This window comes from Cryptomeria japonica, chromosome 6 (assembly GCF_030272615.1).
Source record: "Cryptomeria japonica chromosome 6, Sugi_1.0, whole genome shotgun sequence".
NCBI classification, from domain to species: Eukaryota; Viridiplantae; Streptophyta; class Pinopsida; order Cupressales; family Cupressaceae; genus Cryptomeria; species Cryptomeria japonica.
The window spans coordinates 165,587,027-165,609,383 of NC_081410.1; the positions used below are offsets into that span (position 1 = coordinate 165,587,027).

The 22,357-nt window shown below is 40.9% G+C and overlaps 1 protein-coding gene across 2 annotated transcripts; it reads right to left on the reverse strand.

Annotated features, from left to right (window-relative positions):
* Positions 1-236: 236 nt before the first annotated feature.
* Positions 237-4,858, reverse strand: LOC131033233 (protein METABOLIC NETWORK MODULATOR 1). Of its 2 annotated transcripts, XM_057964400.2 has the most exons (3): positions 4,610-4,858; positions 4,382-4,459; positions 237-1,616 (listed from the first exon to the last, which is right to left on the reverse strand). In XM_057964400.2, the coding sequence occupies exon 3, from the start codon at positions 1,499-1,501 to the stop codon at positions 770-772; it is 732 nt and encodes a 243-aa protein (XP_057820383.1). In that variant the 5' UTR covers positions 1,502-1,616; positions 4,382-4,459; positions 4,610-4,858; the 3' UTR covers positions 237-769. The 2 variants fall into 2 exon arrangements, with proteins under 2 accessions (XP_057820383.1, XP_057820385.1); XM_057964402.2 differs by lacking the exons at positions 4,382-4,459; positions 4,610-4,858 and adding an exon at positions 4,252-4,355.
* Positions 4,859-22,357: the final 17,499 nt, after the last annotated feature.

Genomic DNA, 22,357 nt, shown 5'->3' on the forward strand with positions numbered 1-22,357 from the left:
AATGATATCTTGGTAAATTTTCATATGATTAATTAAAAAATCTGTGGTTCTTTCTAAGAGATTGACATATTATAAACTTGGGAAAACGAATTTATGCGTAGATTGTCTTAAAATAGATGTTTCACTGCTATCCATTAGCTAAATACATTTTACTAAAACTTGGCTAAGATAAGATTCTGCTAAAAAAAAAATTATAAGACAGAAAGTTCGGTACTATGATATTATCCAATGATCCATTAGCTAAATACTTTTCATGGCTTCAATTAATATCTTGGTAAAGTTCATATGAATAATGAGCTATTTGTGGCTCTTTCTAAGATGAAATGCATATAGTTGGGAAAACAAAATTCTATGAATATCATCGAAGGCAGAAAGTTCAGTGATATCCATTAACTCAATACATTTTTCTTGACTGTGGTTCTTCCCATGCTGGCATGAACGTGCTTAACAACTCTGAAAAACCCAAATTCTGTGAAATTTCATCACAAACCAGAAATTACAGTACCCTCCATTAGCTAAATACATTTTTCATGACTATGAGATAATATCTTTTTAAATTTCATATGATTTTTCGGAGGTATTTCTTTCTCCCCAAAAGTCAAATTACATCGAGCAAAATTTTGATTGGCATTCTAATTGCAGGCAGAACGGGCATTACAAGCAGGAATTGTTACATTACTTTTGTCCAAGACTTTTAAATCGCAGCGTTGAGTACTCCCATAGTGGCCAAAACGTTGACATCCATGTTTTTGGTTGTACAGAAGCTCTTCTATTCAGCTTTTACACGGATGTGGGCATCATCTTGTATAGGTTCACATTGGTTCCTTAAACAAGCCTTAATTGCCTCCACGGGATCACAAATTTCAAATTTAAAATCCTCATCAACAGCATTTGAAACCTCAGGAACAGACCTCAGACCCAAACAGTCATTCTGCTGGGGAAGAACTTCAAGTCTGTTCTTCAATTCCACTTCCATGTCTGTCATGACAGTTGATGCGGTAGTGCTTTCAATGGTAGGAGCTGGTTTGTATACTTCCAACAAGGTTACCGGGGCTGGTGCTACTGGTGTTTGTTTCTTGTCTTTCTTTGCTTTTTTCACATTTGAGGCTACACTATTTTTGTCTCTCTTAATTTGTTTTACATTTGAGGCCGCATCATTCAGTTTTGATGGTGGTATTGATAGGCCAGGTCCAAACACCACTCCTCTGAAAATTGTATCAGATTCCCCAATCCTCACAGTAATAAGATATCCTGCATCAAATGATCCGTCAAGTACTCCTTGGACAGTTTGTCCAATTAGAGAATTGCTCCCCAAACTGGACTGTGAAATACCAGTCTCCTTATGCCCTGCCTTTAGGGGTTTACTGTCAGACATGGAAGGAACACCAAGAACTGCAACTTCTTTGGGTACAAGAACAATGTCAGCCTTGCACGGGCGACCTCGCTTCCTAATAGGAGATTTCAAGGTTACGTCTGCACCCTGATCAAAGTTTCCTTCCATAATCCCACTCTCTGAAATCTCAATCACCTTCACAAAACTTTCAGCTCTGCCTATTTATACTGTAGTTTGATAGTCCTAAATTTCTTCTGTCCTTTAAAGGGTTAGTTTGGAGAACCTGCAAAACATTATATTAAGTTAAATAAATTACAAATTGTATATAGGTTACTAATGAAGATTGACAATCACCTTCTTCATTTAAACGAGACTGGACAGCTGGAGATGTCCAATTGCATAGCCAAGAGCTTACACAAAATGAAACAAATGTTCCTTCATACAGAATTATTTTAATCAAACAAAATTGAGCCTTCACTAGAAGGCTAGAAACAGAGTAAACTGAAACACAATTTCGAGGATAATTTCATTGTATAAATTGAGTAAAATATGCCCTTACAATTTACCCACAACCCAGATTAGATTTCTCATGTAATGAAGATGAAAACCTCAAGTAAAAAAATCTGCATTTTAGAATGGAGTGGAAAGATAACTATCTTTAGTAAGAGGAACAATATCATATCTACTTTTGAGTCCCAATTCATGTAAATGTTGGACAAGTATGTCTTTGCTTGAAATTACTGATTTCTCTTTTTTTCTTGCCGAAAGGCTGAAATAGGTACTGTAATTAATAATTTTCATCATATAAACCCCTATTGTCTCATGAATTTGTCAATGGTAGTATAATCGATAATTTTGGTCACATAGGCCTTTACTATCTCATTGTGATTAGAATGTTAAAAAGTACTGTAATCAATGATTCTAGTCATATAGGCAGGCCTCTATCGTCTCATGAGAAAAGAATATTCTTGTTTCCCCAGATTGAAGGCCATTCATTAGTTAGTTCTACTTCTACTTCTTTGCCCAGTATATTTAAGGTCTTTCATTTGTAACTGAAATGCTGTGTAGTTGGAAGTCCAAAGAGCCGTTTGGTGAATTCAGGAAAGCAATAATATGCAAACAGTGCACACACTTGCTGAAAAGAAGAAATGAGATGGCCATTTTGAGATTCTCATTCTGAACACCTATTTATTAGAAAGCTGCATTCTTATGATTTTGATTCAGTTGAATTACAAGGCTGTTGCTATGGTTCTGATATAACAACAATACTAAGTTATTAGTCATATTCGTACCTAGGAATGGCTGCAGTACACCAGAACGTTAAGGAAGGGAAACATCATAAACTTTCGTTATTGTTCTGCCAATTTAAGTATTAAGTCAAATGAACTACACTATGACTATAGTCTTAAATATTCAGTTTGCACTTCACTCTTTCGTACATAAAACTATAGGTCAGAAATCATCCTTTCTTCTCTATTGCTTGAAATGAGATTTTACAAAGACGGGGGATTTTCTTCATTCGGAAAGAAATACAAGAGGTAGATAAGAGATCATTAAAAGTGCTTCCTGGGCTCTATTAAAGAGCAAGAGCAAATCAATCATACGGAAATAAAATTGACAAGGAAAAATATATAGAAATAAGAAGAATGAAGCATAAATTCACGAAGCTAATAACAAAAAAGAAATGTTTCTTTGCAATATGAACTTATCAAACAGACATAGTGATACTAAATGGCAACTATCAAATTCAAGCATTTAGAAAATGCTTGATGCTTTCTCTTGCATACAGAGGTTAGGATGCCATTGCATGTGATTTCAAACCTTCCCAATTAATTAGTTGGATAGGGAAGAGGGTATGAATATACAAAATGAGACCCAAATTTGCTTATACATTGGCAGCCATCGGGAATAGTACACGTTAACATTTTTGAGAGGGAATAATAAGCAACAAGCGTAAATTCAAACCCTCCATTTCACTACATGTACACTAACTAAATGGATTAACATATGCAGGGAACTGTATTTGGTTAAGGAACATTAGGGTTTGTAATGACCTTAAAGAACTTGGCTTACTCGACTTCTTATTCTACTATGGCCAACACTATGTAACACAACCATAGTTAGAGTGATGTTTATCCATTGCAATAGAATAATGAGATTGCAAGGTGTTACAACATAGAACTTACTGGCTATCAGTATCAGAAAACTATAAAAAGAATTGTTTTCAAAACAAATAGAGAATTGATAACAGGCATCATAGGCACATTGTAGTCATTTACTCGAGTTGCCTTTGACTGATTATTGAGCACATCAGCTCAATAAACGGGGTTTGGAGTTCTGAATTGAGATGAACAAAGTTAAACCCAAGTAAACACCTAAAAAAAAAAGGAAATAAGCAATTTGAACTAGGCAAAACAGAAGGAAACCGATACAATAATACATGGCAGGCATTATAGTATAATGATAGGACAGCTAACAGTATCCCCTGTTATCATTTTCTGTTCATGTCAAGCTTAGATCTTGAATCTCTGCATGTGTTAAAGATTGGAAGGAGGAAGCCTATAAATTGGGTAAATGGACTTTTGGGTGGTTCCTCAGCCTAAAAGAACATTTATTTCAATTTCCCTAGAGAAATAAGCGCCTTTTTTTGTTCAGACTTGCTAGCTCGTTCCAATGACCAGAGAAACAAGAGAAAGGCGGGAATTTTTTCTGCGAGTTACCTTTCTTTAACACCTCTATTGCACCTATGAAAAACCCATAATGTTACTGCTTATTAATCAGCAATACATACAAGAGCGTCTTCTACCAGAAACTTCTTTAACACAATTCTTTCTTTCAAAAATGGGTCCAACCCAAAAAGATTCACAACTACATTGGCAGAATGAAGCAAAGGTAATTTAATAATCTTTCAGTCTTACTCAATCAGTAGCCCAACAAAAACATTACAAAACTTCCAAGGATTTGGTCTGCATCCCTCTAGCACTACCATTACAACACAGTAACAAACAAAAGCCAAGAGATAAGAGAAACAAGGAGCATAAACCTTACCTGTGAGACCTGCTTCCATACCCCTCTCTCGTAGTCCAAGAACAAGCATAAGCACTACAATGTCACCTAAGCGAGCTCCTTCTCTCAACATGACAGCAATGCAATATGAGCTTACAAGTGTGAAGAAGACATCATGCAATGAGGGGATTTAAAGAAAACTTTTGTATGGGAAAAAGTGCTAGGAAAGGGAGATTTAAAAAACAAAACAAAAAGAAATGGAAAGACTACCTTATAGAGGGAGCAGCATGGTCTAAATTTGTGGACGACTGTGAAGGCCAGATGAAATGAATTCTATAATAAACACCATGTTTTGGGCAGAGCAGCTAATGCAGTTGTGAGTCCCAAAATTGCTCAATGCCGCCTCCACTATACCCATTTAGGTTAGCTACGGTTTTCCTTACATCTATATATAAGTACAGAGTAGGGAAATAGTTGGTTTAAGAGTTTGAGCATCCATAACCATAGGAGGCTTGTGAATTTGAAATCACACTTTCTGTTGTACATTTTCCTTAACTACCTAAAGATGACCGGTTTAAGGTTCTGTATATATGTCTCAACTCGTACCACCTACGCACCACAATTTGAGTACAACACACGTTCAAATATTATCACGTCTCTAGGTTAACCTTTTGCATGTCTGTGATTGTGCTTTTTGCTTAGAAGGCAGTTCGATGTGCACGTGGAGTGTGCAACTTCTCGTTAAAAGGACCAATCTACGTTTTGCCGTCAAATGTTGCAACGTTACTGTCGTGAATTTCATCTTGTGCCCAGGCTGAAAATTTCTAAGTTCAACTCCAAAATCCATTATGAAGAACAACAACTGCTATTTTATTTATTTTTAAATAAAAGGGGGTAAAAATTTATTCAAAGCAGAAGAAATACAAAACAAGGATATCAACCCGCCCTCTCAAGATTTACTAAGTGATCTAACTGAAGAGACAAATCCAGGGGCAACTGACTCATATCCACAACATTCCAGTTATGCATGTGATCAAAAGCCCATTTGGCCGGACAGTCTGCAACACCATTCCACTCCCTAGGAATATGCAAAAAAGTAACAAAATCCAAAGAAGCACTCAAATGAAGAATTTGGTTAACAACCAAAATTAACTGCCAACTAACATCCTCAGAATGTGGTCGAGTCAACAAATTCACCACCACCTGCGAATCAGATTCGCAAATACATTAACTACTTTTAACATGCATTGAAAGCCTATAAGACAATCAGTTTTGCCAACGTTGTCTTTTGCAGTTCGGTTCTTTTTCTGTACAATCTGATGATGAGCTCCCCCAATTTCTCCACTCACCCCACAGTGAAAAGACTGAACCATAATATATAACATTAATCGGGAGTAAATTGATAGCAAAATTAAACCTTGAATTGAGGAGTGAACATTGATAAGCATTAAAGGGGATGGGGACTTGATTCGATTGGCTAAAGTATTTTGTCATATGTGTTTTATCAGTGTCATTGATCATGTTAAAAAGTTTACTTGATGCACTATAGATAACAGAGGCTAAGTCAATTCTTGTAATCTAATTAAAAAAATGAAAGAAATTAGAAACTTAGAAAGGATTTTGTTTTGGGTATTAATTTGATGTGTTTGATGACAAATATTTTAATATTTATTGTGTTTGACATTTAACCTATGGACAATTATATTAGATTCAGATTATATAAATTGTAATAATTTTCTTTTATTATGAGACAAAGTTGTACTTTAAGTTATATCTAGAGATGTAATGTCGTTGGAGAATTCGTCATATATAGATTTGATCGTTTGTATAGGGTTGTCTTCATATGAATGTGTGTATATACGAAATTAGTGTCAAATCCCAACTTCACCCTCTTCCACAGTGGATGACCATAGAAAAATATATAATAAACAAATAAGATTTGTTTCTTTCAAGATGAGGAAAAGGAGTATTAAACATGAAAATGACCGTGCATTTTATGAAATAAATGAGAAGCATGAGTGCCTACATGAAAACGAGTGATAGGAAAGTGTATATGGTGAAAATGGATAGCAATAAACAACAATATTGAAAGACTAAAATGGATTCAACCACCAAACCCTAGCCTAACAATGAACAAAGATCCACCATAACATATGAAGATAACCTAAGACAATGCAAAATAACTCAAAAATCACAAAGATTATACCATCACATGTCCACTAGGGTTTTGATCTCCATTCTTCCTATCTCCATTGATCTTGTTTGATATGCTTGCTCTCATATTTTTGTATGCACAAGAGCTCAACAAAGAACGGAATGTGGTTGCAAGTAGAATTGTAGTGTAGTCAATTGATCCAGTAGTTAGGGTTTGGTAATGAAGAAAGCATCTCCTTAAATAGAAGACACAATAGAAAATGGAGGGTTAAGATTGAGAGGTGTAAAAAGGAGGTCGGCTAGGATTAGAGGGTAGGTATAAGAAATACCAAAATAATGAAAGGGGTAGGTAGTGTAGGAAATAAGAGATGAATGACATGTGTCATGTGTAGAAAAAGATAATGAATTAATTAAATAAATAAAGATTTATTTAATTAATAGAAGAAGTAGGGCAATTAAATAAATAAAATATTTATTTAATATAGGAAAGGGATAATTTAAATAAATAAATATATTTATTTAAATGAGAAATAAGGCTAGAAGAGGATAAATGAATTAATTAAATAAATAAAGATTTATTTAATTAATAGAAGAATTAGGCTTAGATAATTAAATAAATAAAATATTTATTTAATTAGACATGACAATTTTGGGTGTCTACATTTTGCCCCTCTTTGAGACAATGCGGCTTGTCGCGTTGTTTCAAAGAAGACAAGATGAACTGATACAGAGTTGCCCCAGGATGGGAATGATATGCCCCCTCGAGAGATTGGATGAAAAAGTCTGGAAAGATTGCAGACAATCTCTCGATAAGAAAGATGGGATAGAATGGACTGATTGGATAAAGTGACAAAGTCACGGGATGAGGAAGACTGACTCGGGAAATGAGGGCGAGGGCTAGGGTAGGCTATAAGATAGACCACGGGCAAAAGACATCCTCATTGTCATCCACACCCATAGAAGATCACAGTGCAGAGCGAGAAAAGAGCAGCAGCAGTCAGCAGCGATGGCATTCGTTCATAGATTCGACCGTGTCCGCCGATTCCAGCGACCAGCCGATGCAGGAGAGCCGGTAAGTACCCGAAAACCTCCTCGTACTTTCACGCATTTCGAGTTTTGTCATTAATGCATATTTAGGAGCAATAAATGCGCTAAAAATAGGATAGTGTAGAAGTGCAAAAACGCGCAACCGCGTCTGTGTCAGTGCCAGGCGCGTTTGTGTCCAACAGGCGCGTCTGTGTCGGGTCCAGGCGCGTCTGTGCCTGGAACCGCGTTTGTGTTGATTGCAGACGCGTTTGTGAAATTCAGCAGCGTCTGTGATTTTTAGTAGCGTTTATGTCATGCAGGGACGTCTGTGTTCCCTGGTCGCGTTTGTGTCTGGCATAGGCACATTTGTGTTCAGAAAGCGCGTCTGTGTTGCAGAGGCGCGTTTATGCAGTCTATAAGCGCGTTTATGAGTTAAAAGCGCGTGTGTGTTGAAACAGTGCGTTTGTGTGTTTAAATGCATGGTTTTAGTCCTTTAGGTCAAATCGGCAGTTCTGTGATGAACATACGCTGTCGATTGGATAAGCTGCTGAGAGGATACACTCAAGCAGGTCCTCTGGGAAGATTAGAATAGATCAAGGCACTTTGTGATGAACAGGGAGCACCAGGATATGCAGCACTTTGTGATGAACAGGGAGTGCGAATGTGAGTGACACTTTGTGATGAACAGGGAATGTCACACACGTAGTACTTTGTGATGAACAGGGAGCACTACTAGGATAAATAGCAACACTTTGTGATGAACAGTGAGTGTCACTAGGGTAGATAGCCATATGCATTTAGGTAGCAAGTAGCATTTTGTGATAAACAGTGAATGCCACGATAACTAACAAGATTGATTTGCTTGACTGCAGGAGTATTTGCCGATGTTGGAGTCACGAGAGAGATTCCCGTCGACACAGAGACTGCGACCAGAGTTGTCTATCCAGGACATGATTTCCGTTGAGGAGATGGGTCTCACACATATGCTCTATGTGCCCGAGTTTCGGGCAAACATGGGGTTGCTGACTGCGTTGGCCGAGAGATGGCACTCAGAGACATGCACGTTTCACCTGCCGATGGGTGAGATGACAGTGACCTTAGAGGATGTATACAGGATATTACATGTTCCCATTGATGGAGAGTTGATCCCCTACGACCGTGATGGTGACAGGGAGGCCTTGAGACGGGTCTTTCAGGATCCTGAGTTGGAGATGCGAGCAGGCCATGTAGCCTGGGACACCATGACTGCCACAGGATTAGCATTGCCGGCAGTTGTTGGGGGAGTTATCAGTGGATACTTGTGTCCAGACAGGGCCACACGAGGATTGGCAGTGGGCTGGGGAGGGGCCTTGGAGACGCTGATGGCAGAGCACACTAGGTATGCATGGGGGCCATGTGTCCTAGCACATTTGTATTATGAGCTGCATCAGTTTGTATACCATGGATCAGTGGGGTTGGGCTGCGGTGTGACTCTCTTGCAGGTGTGGGCCTATGAGCACCTTCCCATCACACGGCCTATTCATTTGAGAGGCAGAGGACAGGGACAGAGTTTTGTGCACCTATATGCGATGATTACATCCCAGCCTCGGATTGGGAGATTGGAGCACTGGAGGAGAGTCATTGATGACATTGACATGGTGATCTGGAGGCCGTACCTGGGGTGCGAGGAGTGGGAGGACGATGCACTGGAGCTGCCCTACACCTTCCGGAGCAGGTACCTGATTGGGCGGACGCCCTACATATTAGAGAGACAGCTGGTGGATAGGGTATGCAGGCAGTATGGCAGGATTCAGAGGATGCCGCGAGGCTCGGGCATGTATGCCCGTACGGTCAGAGATCAGGTGCAGTTTGGCCCACTGCTATCCTATGATCAGGCAGTTATGCAGCTAGCGGAGATGATGCCGATGCCCTGGGACATGTGGCCAGAGGTAGATGATGCAGGGATGGACGCAGAGTACTCTGCGTACTGGGCAGAGCATCCCTTTCCTAGATTGACAGATCCAGCCGAGCCAGTGGATGGAGATGGTGGAGGGGAGGATGATGATGGAGGAGGGGATGGAGGTAGGGGCCGGCGGAGGCGGAGGGGAGTGGTGGGAGAGAGACGGGTAGCACCTCGGAGGGAGGGAGGACAGGAGAGAGCAGCTCCAGTGGTGAGAGGACGGGGTGGACTGCCCCTACAGGTGCCAGCAGCACAGGGTCCCAGAGAGGGACAGAGACAGGTGCAGCCAGAGGGACAGAGACAGGTACAGCCACAGGTACTTATACAGGCACAGGGACAGGTGCAGGCAGAGGCACAGGGACAGGCACCTGTAGAGGAGGAGCCACAGGCAGGGACGGAGAGCGGAGACTCTGAGGAGGATGAGGTGCTTAGGCTGCGGGAGATCTGCCAGGGCCAGGCAGATGAGATTGAGGATTTGGTTCGAGAGAGGAACCACCTCAGGATCAGGGTCCGAGACACAGAGCGGGAGAGAGATCAGGCCATCCAGAGATATACCGAGGCCGAGACAGCTCTGAGGGCAGGTAGGCGGGCAGCAGAGGATGCAGGGGCAGGCTACGCATATGTTTTGCGAGCCGGAGAGGAGATCGCCTACTGGAGGGATCTATATTATGCAGTCGTGCCAGCAGATCAGCGGGCTAGGAGCTTCCATAGATCGTCGCGCACAGCGACGGCTACGGGAGGGAGCCGCAGGAGGCAGGCATCCAGCGGTGGGGTTATGGGGCCTCCACCACCACCAGAGAGACAGGGGGATCCAGGGGCGGGTCCATCTATAGCTCAGACTCCGTCGAGGCGAGGTGGCTCCGAGGGAGGGAGTTCCTCATAGCTATAGTGGGCTCCCATTGTATCAGTATATGTACCATTATTGTATTGTAGACACCTGCGGGTGATTCTTTTGTAGCCATATGATTCTTTTGACATCATTGTATTATGACACATTTGATTATATATGAGAGATGATTCATTTTTTTGCGGCAGCTATATGCATGTGTACCTTATGTGATGAAATGTTCTTATGTGATGTTTATGATATGGATGCAAATATGTATATGATGCAATGCAATATATTTTTTTTTTTTGTTCTTTTATGTTGTATATGTGATGCAAATGAATATGATAATGCAAATGATTATTTACTTAATGAGAATGTGAGATGTGCTAACATGTGTATGCAAGATGTGATGCAATTGTGATATCTATATGTATGTATGAAATGCTTATATGTGGTGATGTAGGTGCAACTATATGAAATGCAAATGTTTTTTGGTGTGTCATTATACTCAGTCATGTGATAGCGGGCTACACGGACTCGAGAAGGACGATGGAAGTCAATCAAGAAAGGGGGATGAAAGACAGAAGATATGAACGTGAAAGAGCTTCTTGTGCGTTATCATCATTGAGCTTTATTATGGCAGAATAGGTTATGACAATCGAGGCATTTGTTCGGCCCAGAAAGTCATTGTACCTGTTTGCATGGAGATAAGACAGTCACAAACAAGGAATGCCCCAGTTCATACTAGACTCACAGTGTCCTCATATCCTTGGACAAGTCATAGCATTACTAAAAGACAATCCACAGACAGCAAATGCAAATAAGTGACGATACCCCATCCTCGCCTTTCTAGTCAAAGACATCCTGGAGATAGAATCTCTAATCAAAGACATCTTGGAAAAGCTAAAAGACATGTCACCGAAAAAGATGAAATCAAAAGAAAACCAAGACTCGACACCAACATCCACTGTAGTCCTCAAGTTTAGTGTCTCTTGTCACTTGTATAAGTCTTATTTTGATTGTGGTCACAATGTTCACTTTCACAAAAAGGATAGATAGCACTGAACCATAATGTTGTCCGAGTCTGTTGAAAGATTTGATTTTGTTGAAGCTCATTGTCGCTGCTGTGTCTCATCTGAAACTGACTGAATCCATGAAACTGATACTTTATTGTGGAGAAGACGAAACTTTATTGCGGATTTGCGATGCAAATGTTGCTTTATTGCGGATTGCGCGCGGATAGACTTGAAGGAAACTGTACTCCTCGAAACATGTGATGTTCTCAGTTCCACACCCATTACTAGACGTAGGAATTGGCCGTAGTCACAGATAGGATCTGATTTATTATGGATGGAAAAGGGAGTGAAAGGGGGAGGGTTATGGATGGCTAACCAATCTTGGGTAGATCAATAACAAGCCATGATGGGAATGGGCAAGTTTATTGTGAGTGAATTGGTCGTGAGTGTGTGTGAAGTGAAAAAATGAAAGAGAATCCTGAAAGAGGGAGGAGCAAAGTCTCTACGCATGGCGCTGGTGACCCATTTTTCACCATGGTACTTGCCCAGGGCGCCACCGAAGTGGTTTTCACCGTTGGACGAAATTATTTTTCTTTACTTTTCTCGATTTTTCAATTTTTTTTGTTGTCACAAGGCGCCTGTTTGCCAGGTTTTCACCAAGTAATGATTTTTTTGTTTTTTTAATTTTTTTTGTATTTTTGCATTAGGATACTCAGAAAGAGCTATGTGTGGAACCGGCGAAGGTGCATGCTGTTGATAGGATCCTCCAAAGATTCCCCTTCTGTAGTTGAGAGCTGATATGCCCCAGATCCATATACTGCTGTGATGATGTAAGGACCAAGCCAGTTGGGTTCAAATTTGCCCTTCTTTTCTCTATCTTGCTGATTCTTGGGGTTCTCTCTGAGGACTAAGTCACCTACCTCAAATGTGCGAGGCTTGACCTTGTGATTGTAACTGCGACTCATTCGTTGTTGGTAAGCCTTGAGATGATTAAAAGCAGTGTGTCGTCGTTCCTCCAGCAGTTCTAGTTCTTGTAAGCGAGAGACCCTGTAGTCTTTATCGTTGATTATGTTTCTCAAGGAGACCCGTAAAGAAGGTAACTCGACCTCAATAGGCAAGATGGCTTCAGCACCGTAGACAAGTGAGTAAGGTGTAGCTCTTGTAGGTGTGCGGACACTGGTACGATAGGCCCAAAGTGCGGGATTGAGTTGGACATGCCAGTTACGGCCAGCGTCGTCGACTGTCTTTTTAAGTATTTTGAGAATTGTTTTGTTAGACGCCTCAGCTTGGCCATTACCTTGGGGGTAATATGGTGTGGAGAAACGATGAGAGATATGGAAGCGCTCACAGAGTTCACGAACATCCTGGTTCTTGAAAGGACGCCCGTTATCGGTAATAATGGAAGTAGGAATCCCGTATCGGCAAATGATGTAGTTCAGGATGAAAGTAGCGATTTGTTTCCCAGTAACTTGTGTGAGAGGCACAGCTTCAATCCACTTTGTAAAATACTCTGTGGCTGTGATAATGAATTTATGTCCATTGGAAGAAGGAGGGTGAATCTTGCCTATGAGATCGAGTCCCCACTGACAAAAGGGCCAAGGAGATGCAAGTGGCTGTAGTTCCTGTGCTGGTGCATGTATGAGGTCTCCATGAATTTGACACTGCTTACACCTCTTGACAAACTGATATGCATCTTTTTCTATAGTAGGCCAGTAGTATCCAGTCCTGATGAGTTTCTTGGCCAAGGTAGGACCACTAGTATGCGGACCACATATCCCTTCGTGCACTTCTCGTAACGCAATCTGAGCTTCGTCACTCTCTAAACATCTAAGGAGGGTGCCATCTAGACCTCGTCGGTATAGGATATCAGCTAGGATAACGTATCGGGAGGATTGGCGGATGAAAGTGCGGCGTTGGTTGTTCGATAAATCGGGAGGTAAGATGTTGTCGCGAAGGTATGTGAATATGGAACCATATAACTGGGATTCAGGACCAACAACACATATCATTTCCGTAGGAGTGATCTCATATGACGGAATCAGCAGGTTGTCAACCAGGAACTCATAACAGGTCTCATTTTGCGGTAGGTCAATGAGTGAAGCAATTGTAGCCATGGCATCAACAGCGCGATTCTGTTCTCTTGGTATCTGCTCAAACTCTATCTTTGCAAAGTGCTGTTTCAGATTATCTACCAGTTGTTTGTAAGGCATTAGCTTTTCATCTTTTGTTTGATAATCATCAATTGTTTGACGGATGACAAGTTGAGAATCGCCAAAAACACGAAGTTCCTGGATCTTCCACTGAACTGCAATTCTTAACCCCGTTGTTAATGCCTCGTATTCCGCTATATTGTTGGTACAAGGAAATGATAAGCGGTATGACTTTGGTATAGAATCGCCTTGGGGAGTTATAAAGAGTATACCCGCTCCTGCCCCATGCTGTGTGTATGAGCCATCAAAGTATAGTTGCCATGGCTTTGCAGGTGATATTGTTAGAATGGACTCATCTGGAAATTCTGACTGTAGAGGAACATCATCTATCATGGGAGCATCTGCCAGTTGATCTGCGATGGCTTGTCCTTTGATTGCTTTTCTGTCCACGTATTCAATGTCGAATTCACTCAAAATCATTACCCACTTGGCCAGTCGCCCAGTAAGTGTAGCTTTGTTGAGCAGATATTTTAGTGGATCAATTCTGGCAATCAGCTTGGTCTTGTGAGTGAGCATATAATGTCGTAATTTTTGTGAAGCGAAGACCACAGCGAGACATGCACGCTCAATTGGTGTGTAGTTTAGCTCATATCCCACCAATGTGCGACTGATATAGTAGACTGCTTTTTCCTTGCCGTCAGATATTTGCTGTGCTAGTAGTGCCCCCAGTGCTGTTGGAGTAGCTGATATGTAAAGTAGCAATGGTTGATCCGGAATTGGTGGCATCAAAACTGGCGAGTTCAAAAGATAGTCTTTAAGTGCCTGAAAAGCCTGTTGACAGTTCTCATCCCATTTGAACTTAATGTTTTTGTGTAGTAGGTGCTGGAAAGGATTGCACTTATCTGCAAGTTATGCTATGAATCTTCGTATGGACTGGAGTCTCCCTTGTAAAGACCGAAGTTGACTGATATTCTTGGGTAGCGGCATGTCCAAGATAGCCTTGACTTTTGCTGGATCCGCTTCTATTCCTCTTTTAGACACAATGAATCCTAGGAGCTTCCCGGAGGTTACTCCAAAGACACATTTCTTTGGATTTAATCTTACCTTGTATTTTTCCAGCCTATCAAAAGCAACTGAAAGTATGTCCAAGTGTGTATTTCTGTCTATTGATTTAACCAAAAGGTCGTCGACATAATCTTCCACCTTTACATGCATGAGATCATGGAAGATAGTAGTCATGGCTCGTTGATACGTGGCACCTGCATTTTTCAGCCCAAAGGGCATGACATTCCAGCAGAAGGTTCCCCATGGACAAGTGAATGATGTTTTATGTTGATCTTCAGGTGCAATCCTGATCTGATTATATCCAGAGAATCCGTCCATTAAAGATAACATCTCATGGCCTGCTGTGAGATCAACAATTAAATCAATGTTTGGTAATGGGAAATCGTCCTTCGGACAAGCCTTGTTGATATCCTTGAAGTCTGTACATATTCGGATACTGCGATCTGGTTTGCTAACAGGTACTAAGTTGGAAATCCATTCGGGATAATCAATTGGGCGTATGAATCCGACATCTAGTAATTTCTCCAACTCTGCCTTGACTAGCAATGCCACCTGTGGATGCATTTTCCTCAATTTCTGTTTTACTGGTTTTGCCCCCGGTTTGACTGTTAAATGATGCATTACTAAGTCGGGGTCTAGTCTAGGCATATCAGCATAAGACCATGCGAAGTTGACTTGTCGTTCCTTAAAGAAGCTTATGAACCTTGCTTTCTCGGCCTCTGTCAATGATTGAGCCAAAAATATGTTGTGTGGAACCTCTGCTGTACCAATGTTTGTCTTTATAGTCTCCTCTACCAACATGGATGATTTTTCCTCGTATGATGCTGGGAGAATGTCAAGCCTTCCATCTTCGGGCGCCTCAGAGAGGTTTTCACCCTCAGATACATCCTTTCTTTTTACTTTTTTAGAGTCAGAGAGCGCCACAGTGTGGTTTTCGCCATAAGACCCTTGTTTTGTCTTTATTTTCACATTTTTGCGACTAGAAGGCCCGACACCCTCACCAAAGTATGCCATGTTATTTAGCTCTATGGCGTATCCTACTTTATGGTCTCCAAGAGGAAGATCATCGCGAATGCCAAGATAATCAACAATAGCTTCGTCATTTTGAAATGTATCAATCTGTGGTGGTCCATCCTGATCCCAGTCAATGAGTTGGGGGTGAACGAGGGGAAGATCTTTAGTGTTTTTAGAGTCCGCAAGGCTAATAGTGAAGATGTGGTTATATTCAGGTATGTCAAGGTAGTCATCGAGGTCGTCAATGGCACTCTCCTCATCAGTGTCGATCGTGAGTGAGTCCAAATTATCATCACTAGTAGCACCCTCAGGGACAGGTGTCCTCATCCTATGTGATCCTGACCTAGGGCCTTGAAACGAAGCTTGTGCGGGATCCTTATAGGTCGGTTCTTGACCAACTCTGAATTTCTTGTAAAACTCCTCCTCCTCTGTAGGTTCATCTGGCTCTCTAAATGTCTCATTGAGTTCATAGTCACTGGAGGATTTGTCTGAACCCCATTCCCACTCATTGGAGTCTGTGGAATAATTATCCTCTTGCTGAACTTCAGCCACTTTGACTCGCCATATCTGTTTTGTTCTCTTGTTTTGAATCTTGGGATTTAGAAAACCAAGCCCCTTAGAGCGTTCCCTTCTTGTAGTTAGCTCAGGTTGTAGAGGCTCCATGACACCTTCTTTGCGTAGTCCGAGAGGACTTTTTCCATCATACCCGAATCTCTGCAGAATTTTGAAACCTTTACCATAGTTTTCACAGGGTATTATAATTTGATCATGTGTATCATCTTCAGCGTCCTTATATAGCATTTTATATAAACTTTCTTCCTCTAGTTCGCCCCATTTTTGAAAGACGGTAGGATCCCATTTGAGGAGCATGATGGAGATTTGCTTATTAGGATGTGGTCTCCCATATTCCTTGGGGGAGTTCATGACTTGTCGTAAGAACATTGTTTGATTCAGAGTGTATTCTCCCATGCCTTTGTCTTGAAACTTGGCTCTAAGTTCACCTTGTTTGGATGTCGAGGGCTTTAATGACTCAGGATCAATATATGCTGAAGAAGGAGTAGCCTCACGATTGCTGGGAATGATAATCTCAGTATGTGATCTCAAGTTATTGCAATATATGAATGGATTTGGATCACCATTGACCGTTACCTCGACTCCATTATGAGGAAATTTTATGCACTGATGGTACGTTGATGGGACTGCTCTCATTTCATGAATCCACGGACGTCCTAGCAATATGTTATATGTGAGGTCTAGATCCAGGACTTGACAAATCACGTCCTTTGTGACTGGCCCTATTCTTAGTGGTAAGATGACTGTGCCCTTGGACGAACGCTCTTCATCATCATAAGCCTTAATAGTGATTTGGTTTGTAGCATTCACAGCTTTGTCAGAATATCCCAATTGTCTGATGGTGCTCAATGTACAAATATTAAGACCTGCTCCTCCATCTATCAGGACTCGTTTTATTCGGTGTTTATGTATGAAGGCTTCAATATGTAGAGGTGCATTATGAGGCTGACTTATGGAGGCGTCATCGGCTTCTGTGAATGTGAGGGAGTGTGGAACGGATAGGTATCCCACCATGGCTTGAAACTGATCCACGTTCAGATCAGTAGGGACAACAGTATCTCTCAAGGTTTTGTCAAGGACAGCTTTATGTGCAGGAGATATACGTAAGAGCTCAAGAATAGAGATGAGTGCGGGTGTTTTCCCTAATTGCTCTACAAGATCGTACTCAGGCTTAGTTGATGAAAGATTGGTATTCTTAGTAGAGGTACCTGGCAATGTGATCTTACCTCGACGGGTTGTAACATGACATTCAGAGGTAGATGTGGACGAAGATCCCACACCTTTTAGGACAATTTTAGGTCGCTGAGGAGGATTCTCAGGATTTTTATTTTTGATAGTAATGGTAGAAATATGATTGTCCATTGAGATGTGATTAATAGTGGAATCATAATTGTAAGATGTTCTGGTGTAATTGGCTTGATCATCTGTGACTTTGCCTTTTCCCTTGTCATGTTTTGGGAATGGTTCCTTAAACACCTCATGCTCTTGGTTAGATGAATGTCCCTCAATCTCAATATCTCCTCTGTCAATGAGATCTTGTACAATGTTTTTCAATCGATGGCAATTACTTGTCTTGTGACCCTTGCTCTTATGAAATTCGCAAAACTCATCATCATTCCACCAATTTGGTTTTACCTTTGGTTCATATGGAGGAAAATCTGGGACTGTGATCACCTTGTTTGCTACAAGCTTTTTGAATACTGATTCAAGTGGTTCTCCCAATGGAGTGTACTTCCTTCGTGGTTTAGCAGCCGTTTGATTGTTCACTTGATTGTTGGTAGAATTTGATCCAGAAAAGATGAACTTTGGTCTCACTGTGTTGGCATCAACAACACCATCATTAACTGTGTTCTTGTTCTTGTTCCAAAACTTTGGTTTGTCCTTTCCCTTAAAGTCCTCTTTGTTTTCTTTGAATAGTTTGATAACTCCTTGTTCAATCAAGACCTTTTCTGTTGCTAGGCCCTTTTCAATGACATCCTTAAATGTAGACAAACAAGCTTTTCTGAGATCATAACCAATAGCCTTGTTAACATTTTGTGTGAACATTTCCACCATTTGTTTTTGCGGGATTTCACAAGAGCATCTGCTAGCTAAGTTTCTCCATCTTTGTAAAAATGACGCAAAAGATTCTCCTTCTTTTTGTTTCGTATTGCACAAGGTAGTAACTGAGACATCTGTTTCAATGTTGTAAGAGAAATGTTGAATGAATGCCTCTGCCAAGTCGCCCCATGACTTAATACCAGGAGGTAATTGAGAAAACCATTCCATCGCTTGATCTCCTAAGCTCTGTGGGAATAACCTCATCAAGTATGTTTCTTCTGCCGCTACCTCAATGCAAGCTGTGAAGAATTGTCTTATGTGTGCCTTGGGGTCTCCTCTCCCTCTATATTTGTCAAATTTCGGTGTTGCAAAGTGCGGAGGAAACGGAGGCATTGGAATGCTCTTATCAAATGGATAAGGGCATATATCTCTCATAGTATATGTGGGTTTTGATGTGCCCATGTCTTCCACTTTCTTTTGTAGATCTCTAATTTGTTGCTCCAAATTATTTTTGGGAGGAGATGGATTTCTTGTAGCATATCCCATGTTTGAAACACCCATTTGAGGAGGAGCTTGTTGCATATATGGATGATACTGATCGTAGACATGTCCATATGGAGGTCTATATTGTTGTGACATGTATGGAGCACTTGGCATAATTTCTTGTTGAGGGACCCCATATCTGTTTTGTGTATATAAACCATATTCAATGGGCCTTTCATTTTCCATTATGTTGCCCCCAATTTTGGCATGAGGTCTTCTTGTGTCAAAATTTTGAGGAAGTCCTTGAGTATCCATTTGTCTTGGTTGACCCATATCTTGAGCATGTGTTTGAACATAAGGCCTCCATGATGGTCTTTGAGTGTAAGTATCATGCATTTGAGCTTGTGTATGTGGGATTGCTGGTTTCTGAAGCAAAACTGATGGTGACTCCGGCATCATATTATTGGGTCCTCCACTATTTGGTTGAGTTTGTTGTGAAGGTCTACTTTCCATAAGTTGAGATAAGTCAAAATCATGTGGTATTTTAGCTCCACTTTGTGCCATCATGTTTAGAAAGTATTGACGATCTCTCCTCATTATCGCTTCAACCAATCTATTGAATTGAGGATCCATTATAGATTCTTGTATGTCTGCTGATAGTATTGAAGAATTGTCAACATTGTCATTGTGTGTAGCGTTGTGTATAGCGTTTGCGCTTTCCATATTTGGATTGTGTCTATAAACATTCATGTCTGGTAATGTAGTGTGCTCAGGATTGTAGAAGACATCATTGTCATACTCATAAGAACTCATGTTTACGGACCCTTGAGCTTCTTTAGCTTTTCTCCTAGATTTTTGAAGACGGGTTTCAACCATGAACTAGGTGTTTAGCAATATGTGAGAGTCTTAGACGAAAATGACAAGAGTATGTAAGACCAAGAGTTGTATGGAGTGTAAATGAATCTGAAGTTTACTTGCAATGTCCAAAGTGTAAGACCAAGTATGTACGTAGTAGAGTAGGTGTGACTTCCAAAGAGAGGATAGTTTCTCTTGATGAGGTAAGCTGACCTTGACTCTAAGTAAGAGCAAATGAGACCCAAAGGTAAGAAACCTTGATGAGGGACCACTTAACAAAGTGTTGTTGTATGTAGTGTGTTGACAAAGTATAGTGAGGACAAGCAAGTGACCTTTTGACTCAAGTTTAGACAAGTATGAATGTAAAATGAGGTATGAAGCAATGATGGACTATGTAAGACCTTAGAACAGGCTGAATGCTAGATGAAATCTGAAGAGACAACCTAGGAAGCTCAAGTATGCCGAAACTGATTTTCTTTGTTTGCTTGACTGTTAAACTTTTTTCAAATCCTGACACAGACGCCTCTGTATACTTCACAGACGCGGTTTTAAGACACAGACACTATTCTGTTTGACACAAACATGATTCTGAGATTTCCTGTTGATGTTTGCTGGGACTGTAACAGTTTTTTTTGCAATTGTGGACACAGACGTGCCTGTATAATTCACAGATGCGATTTCCAGACACAGACGTGTCTCTGTTCGACACAGACGCTGATAAAAACATAGATGCTATTCTGTACTTCACAGACGCGTTTATTAGACACAGACGCGGTTTTAACAGACACAGACGCGTTTCTGTAACCTTAGTGCAATCTTTCCTATCTGTGAATTTGTTTTGCTGTGACCAAATCTGATTTTTCGACTGTTTTTCGTGACAAGAGGACACAGTATTGATGACCCAATGTTTGCAGACTGTTTAGACTCCAAAAAGTGTGTTGTTTGATGTAAAAAGTTTTTGCATACACTTGAAGACACAAAAGACACAATGTTTTGCTGTTTTGTCTTGATTGTTTGAATGTTTATCATAAGTCAAGCACAATTCTTATGGCTGGCCAGGACAATAATTGTTGATCCCACATGGGGTTTTACCCCCGAGGCTACGCTATTCAGAGCGGATACTTAGATGCTTGACCTCACTGGCTCCACCCTCGGCACTCACTTCTCGGGTCAGCCAAGCATCAGTCCCCATGAAAACTCCCCATGGCGAACTTTGTATCTCTACTAAGAACCGTATGTGTGTGGGCCGCTACCAGAGGTCCGACCTCCTGCCTCAACAACTAGAAGGATTTGGGCATCTAAAACAATGAGGTGCTAGTAAGGGCATCCGCTCGTGTGGCCATACATGCGGCACTTTCAGCTCTGTAAATACAGAAGGCTCCCAGCCGGTAGGGGTTACGCCCTACAAATGATCAAATAAATTTGATCAAACGGGTTTATGGGGAGACATAGTGTCGGTATGAACTAATCAGCACATGTTATTCATAGTTTTCACCATGAATACATTTGATTATAGTGGCTTGGAAGAAGATGGCTTTTCTTTTGCTACCACTTGGGTCGTTCTCTTCTCACTAGTAGTCCTAATGACCACACGGGAAGACAGGCCCTCTAAAGAATAAACAAAAAGAGCCTATTGCTCAAGACACAAAAGACAATGGTTCAATTTTAGTGCACCAATTGAAGTGTTTGCTAAGCTATGAAGACAAGGCACACAAATAAAATTACAAAACCCTAGCTAAGGCCCTGCAACAAAATTGTTAGTAGTTTGGGTTGTTTCAAGTGATAACCCCTTCCTGCAAGCACACAAGTTAGGTAAATTTTAAGAAAACCCAAAAAGACTTTGTGAAAAGGGGCCTTCAACAAAACGTATTTGCCTCCAAAGCAAGCTACACAAACCAGGTTAGCTAGATCTGCAAAGGTTAGCCGAAAATAAACCAGATCTGAAACCCTAAGTACAAAAATCCGAAAAGCCGAATCGAAAAACTTGAAAAATTTGCAAAACAGAATGCACAGACGCTGTTATACCAGACACAGACGCGTCTGTCCGACACAGACGCGGTTCTGTTATTCACAGACGCGGTCTCAGAACACAGACGCCTCTTTATTCTGCAGACGCGATCAGATGGTTCACAGACGCGATTCGGGATCACAGACGCGACTTTCGGAAACCTGCAAAAATAGAAAATGACAGAAACACAGACGCGATCCAAGATATCACAGACGCCTCTGAAATACAAAAACGCGATCCGAACACTCGCAGACGCGGAAAAAACCTAAAATGTCGTCGAAATCGTCCGATCTGCAACTTCAAAAATGCAAAATCTGCAACAAAAATGTTAAATGCAAAGGGACAAGAGTCCCACCGGGCGTGCCAAAATGTATATGGTGAAAATGGATAGCAATAAACAACAATATTGAAAGACTAAAATGGATTCAACCACCAAACCCTAGCCTAACAATGAACAAAGATCCACCATAACATATGAAGATAACCTAAGACAATGCAAAATAACTCAAAAATCACAAAGATTATACCATCACATGTCCACTAGGGTTTTGATCTCCATTCTTCCTATCTCCATTGATCTTGTTTGATATGCTTGCTCTCAGATTTTTGTATGCACAAGAGCTCAACAAAGAACGGAATGTGGTTGCAAGTAGAATTGTAGTGTAGTCAATTGATCCAGTAGTTAGGGTTTGGTAATGAAGAAAGCATCTCCTTAAATAGAAGACACAATAGAAAATGGAGGGTTAAGATTGAGAGGTGTAAAAAGGAGGTCGGCTAGGATTAGAGGGTAGGTATAAGAAATACCAAAATAATGAAAGGGGTAGGTAGTGTAGGAAATAAGAGATGAATGACATGTGTCATGTGTA

Excerpts from the sequence above, each read along its gene's own strand:
- LOC131033233 (XM_057964400.2), bottom strand. The coding sequence starts at position 1,501 with ATGGAAGGAAACTTTGATCAGGGTGCAGACGTAACCTTGAAATCTCCT.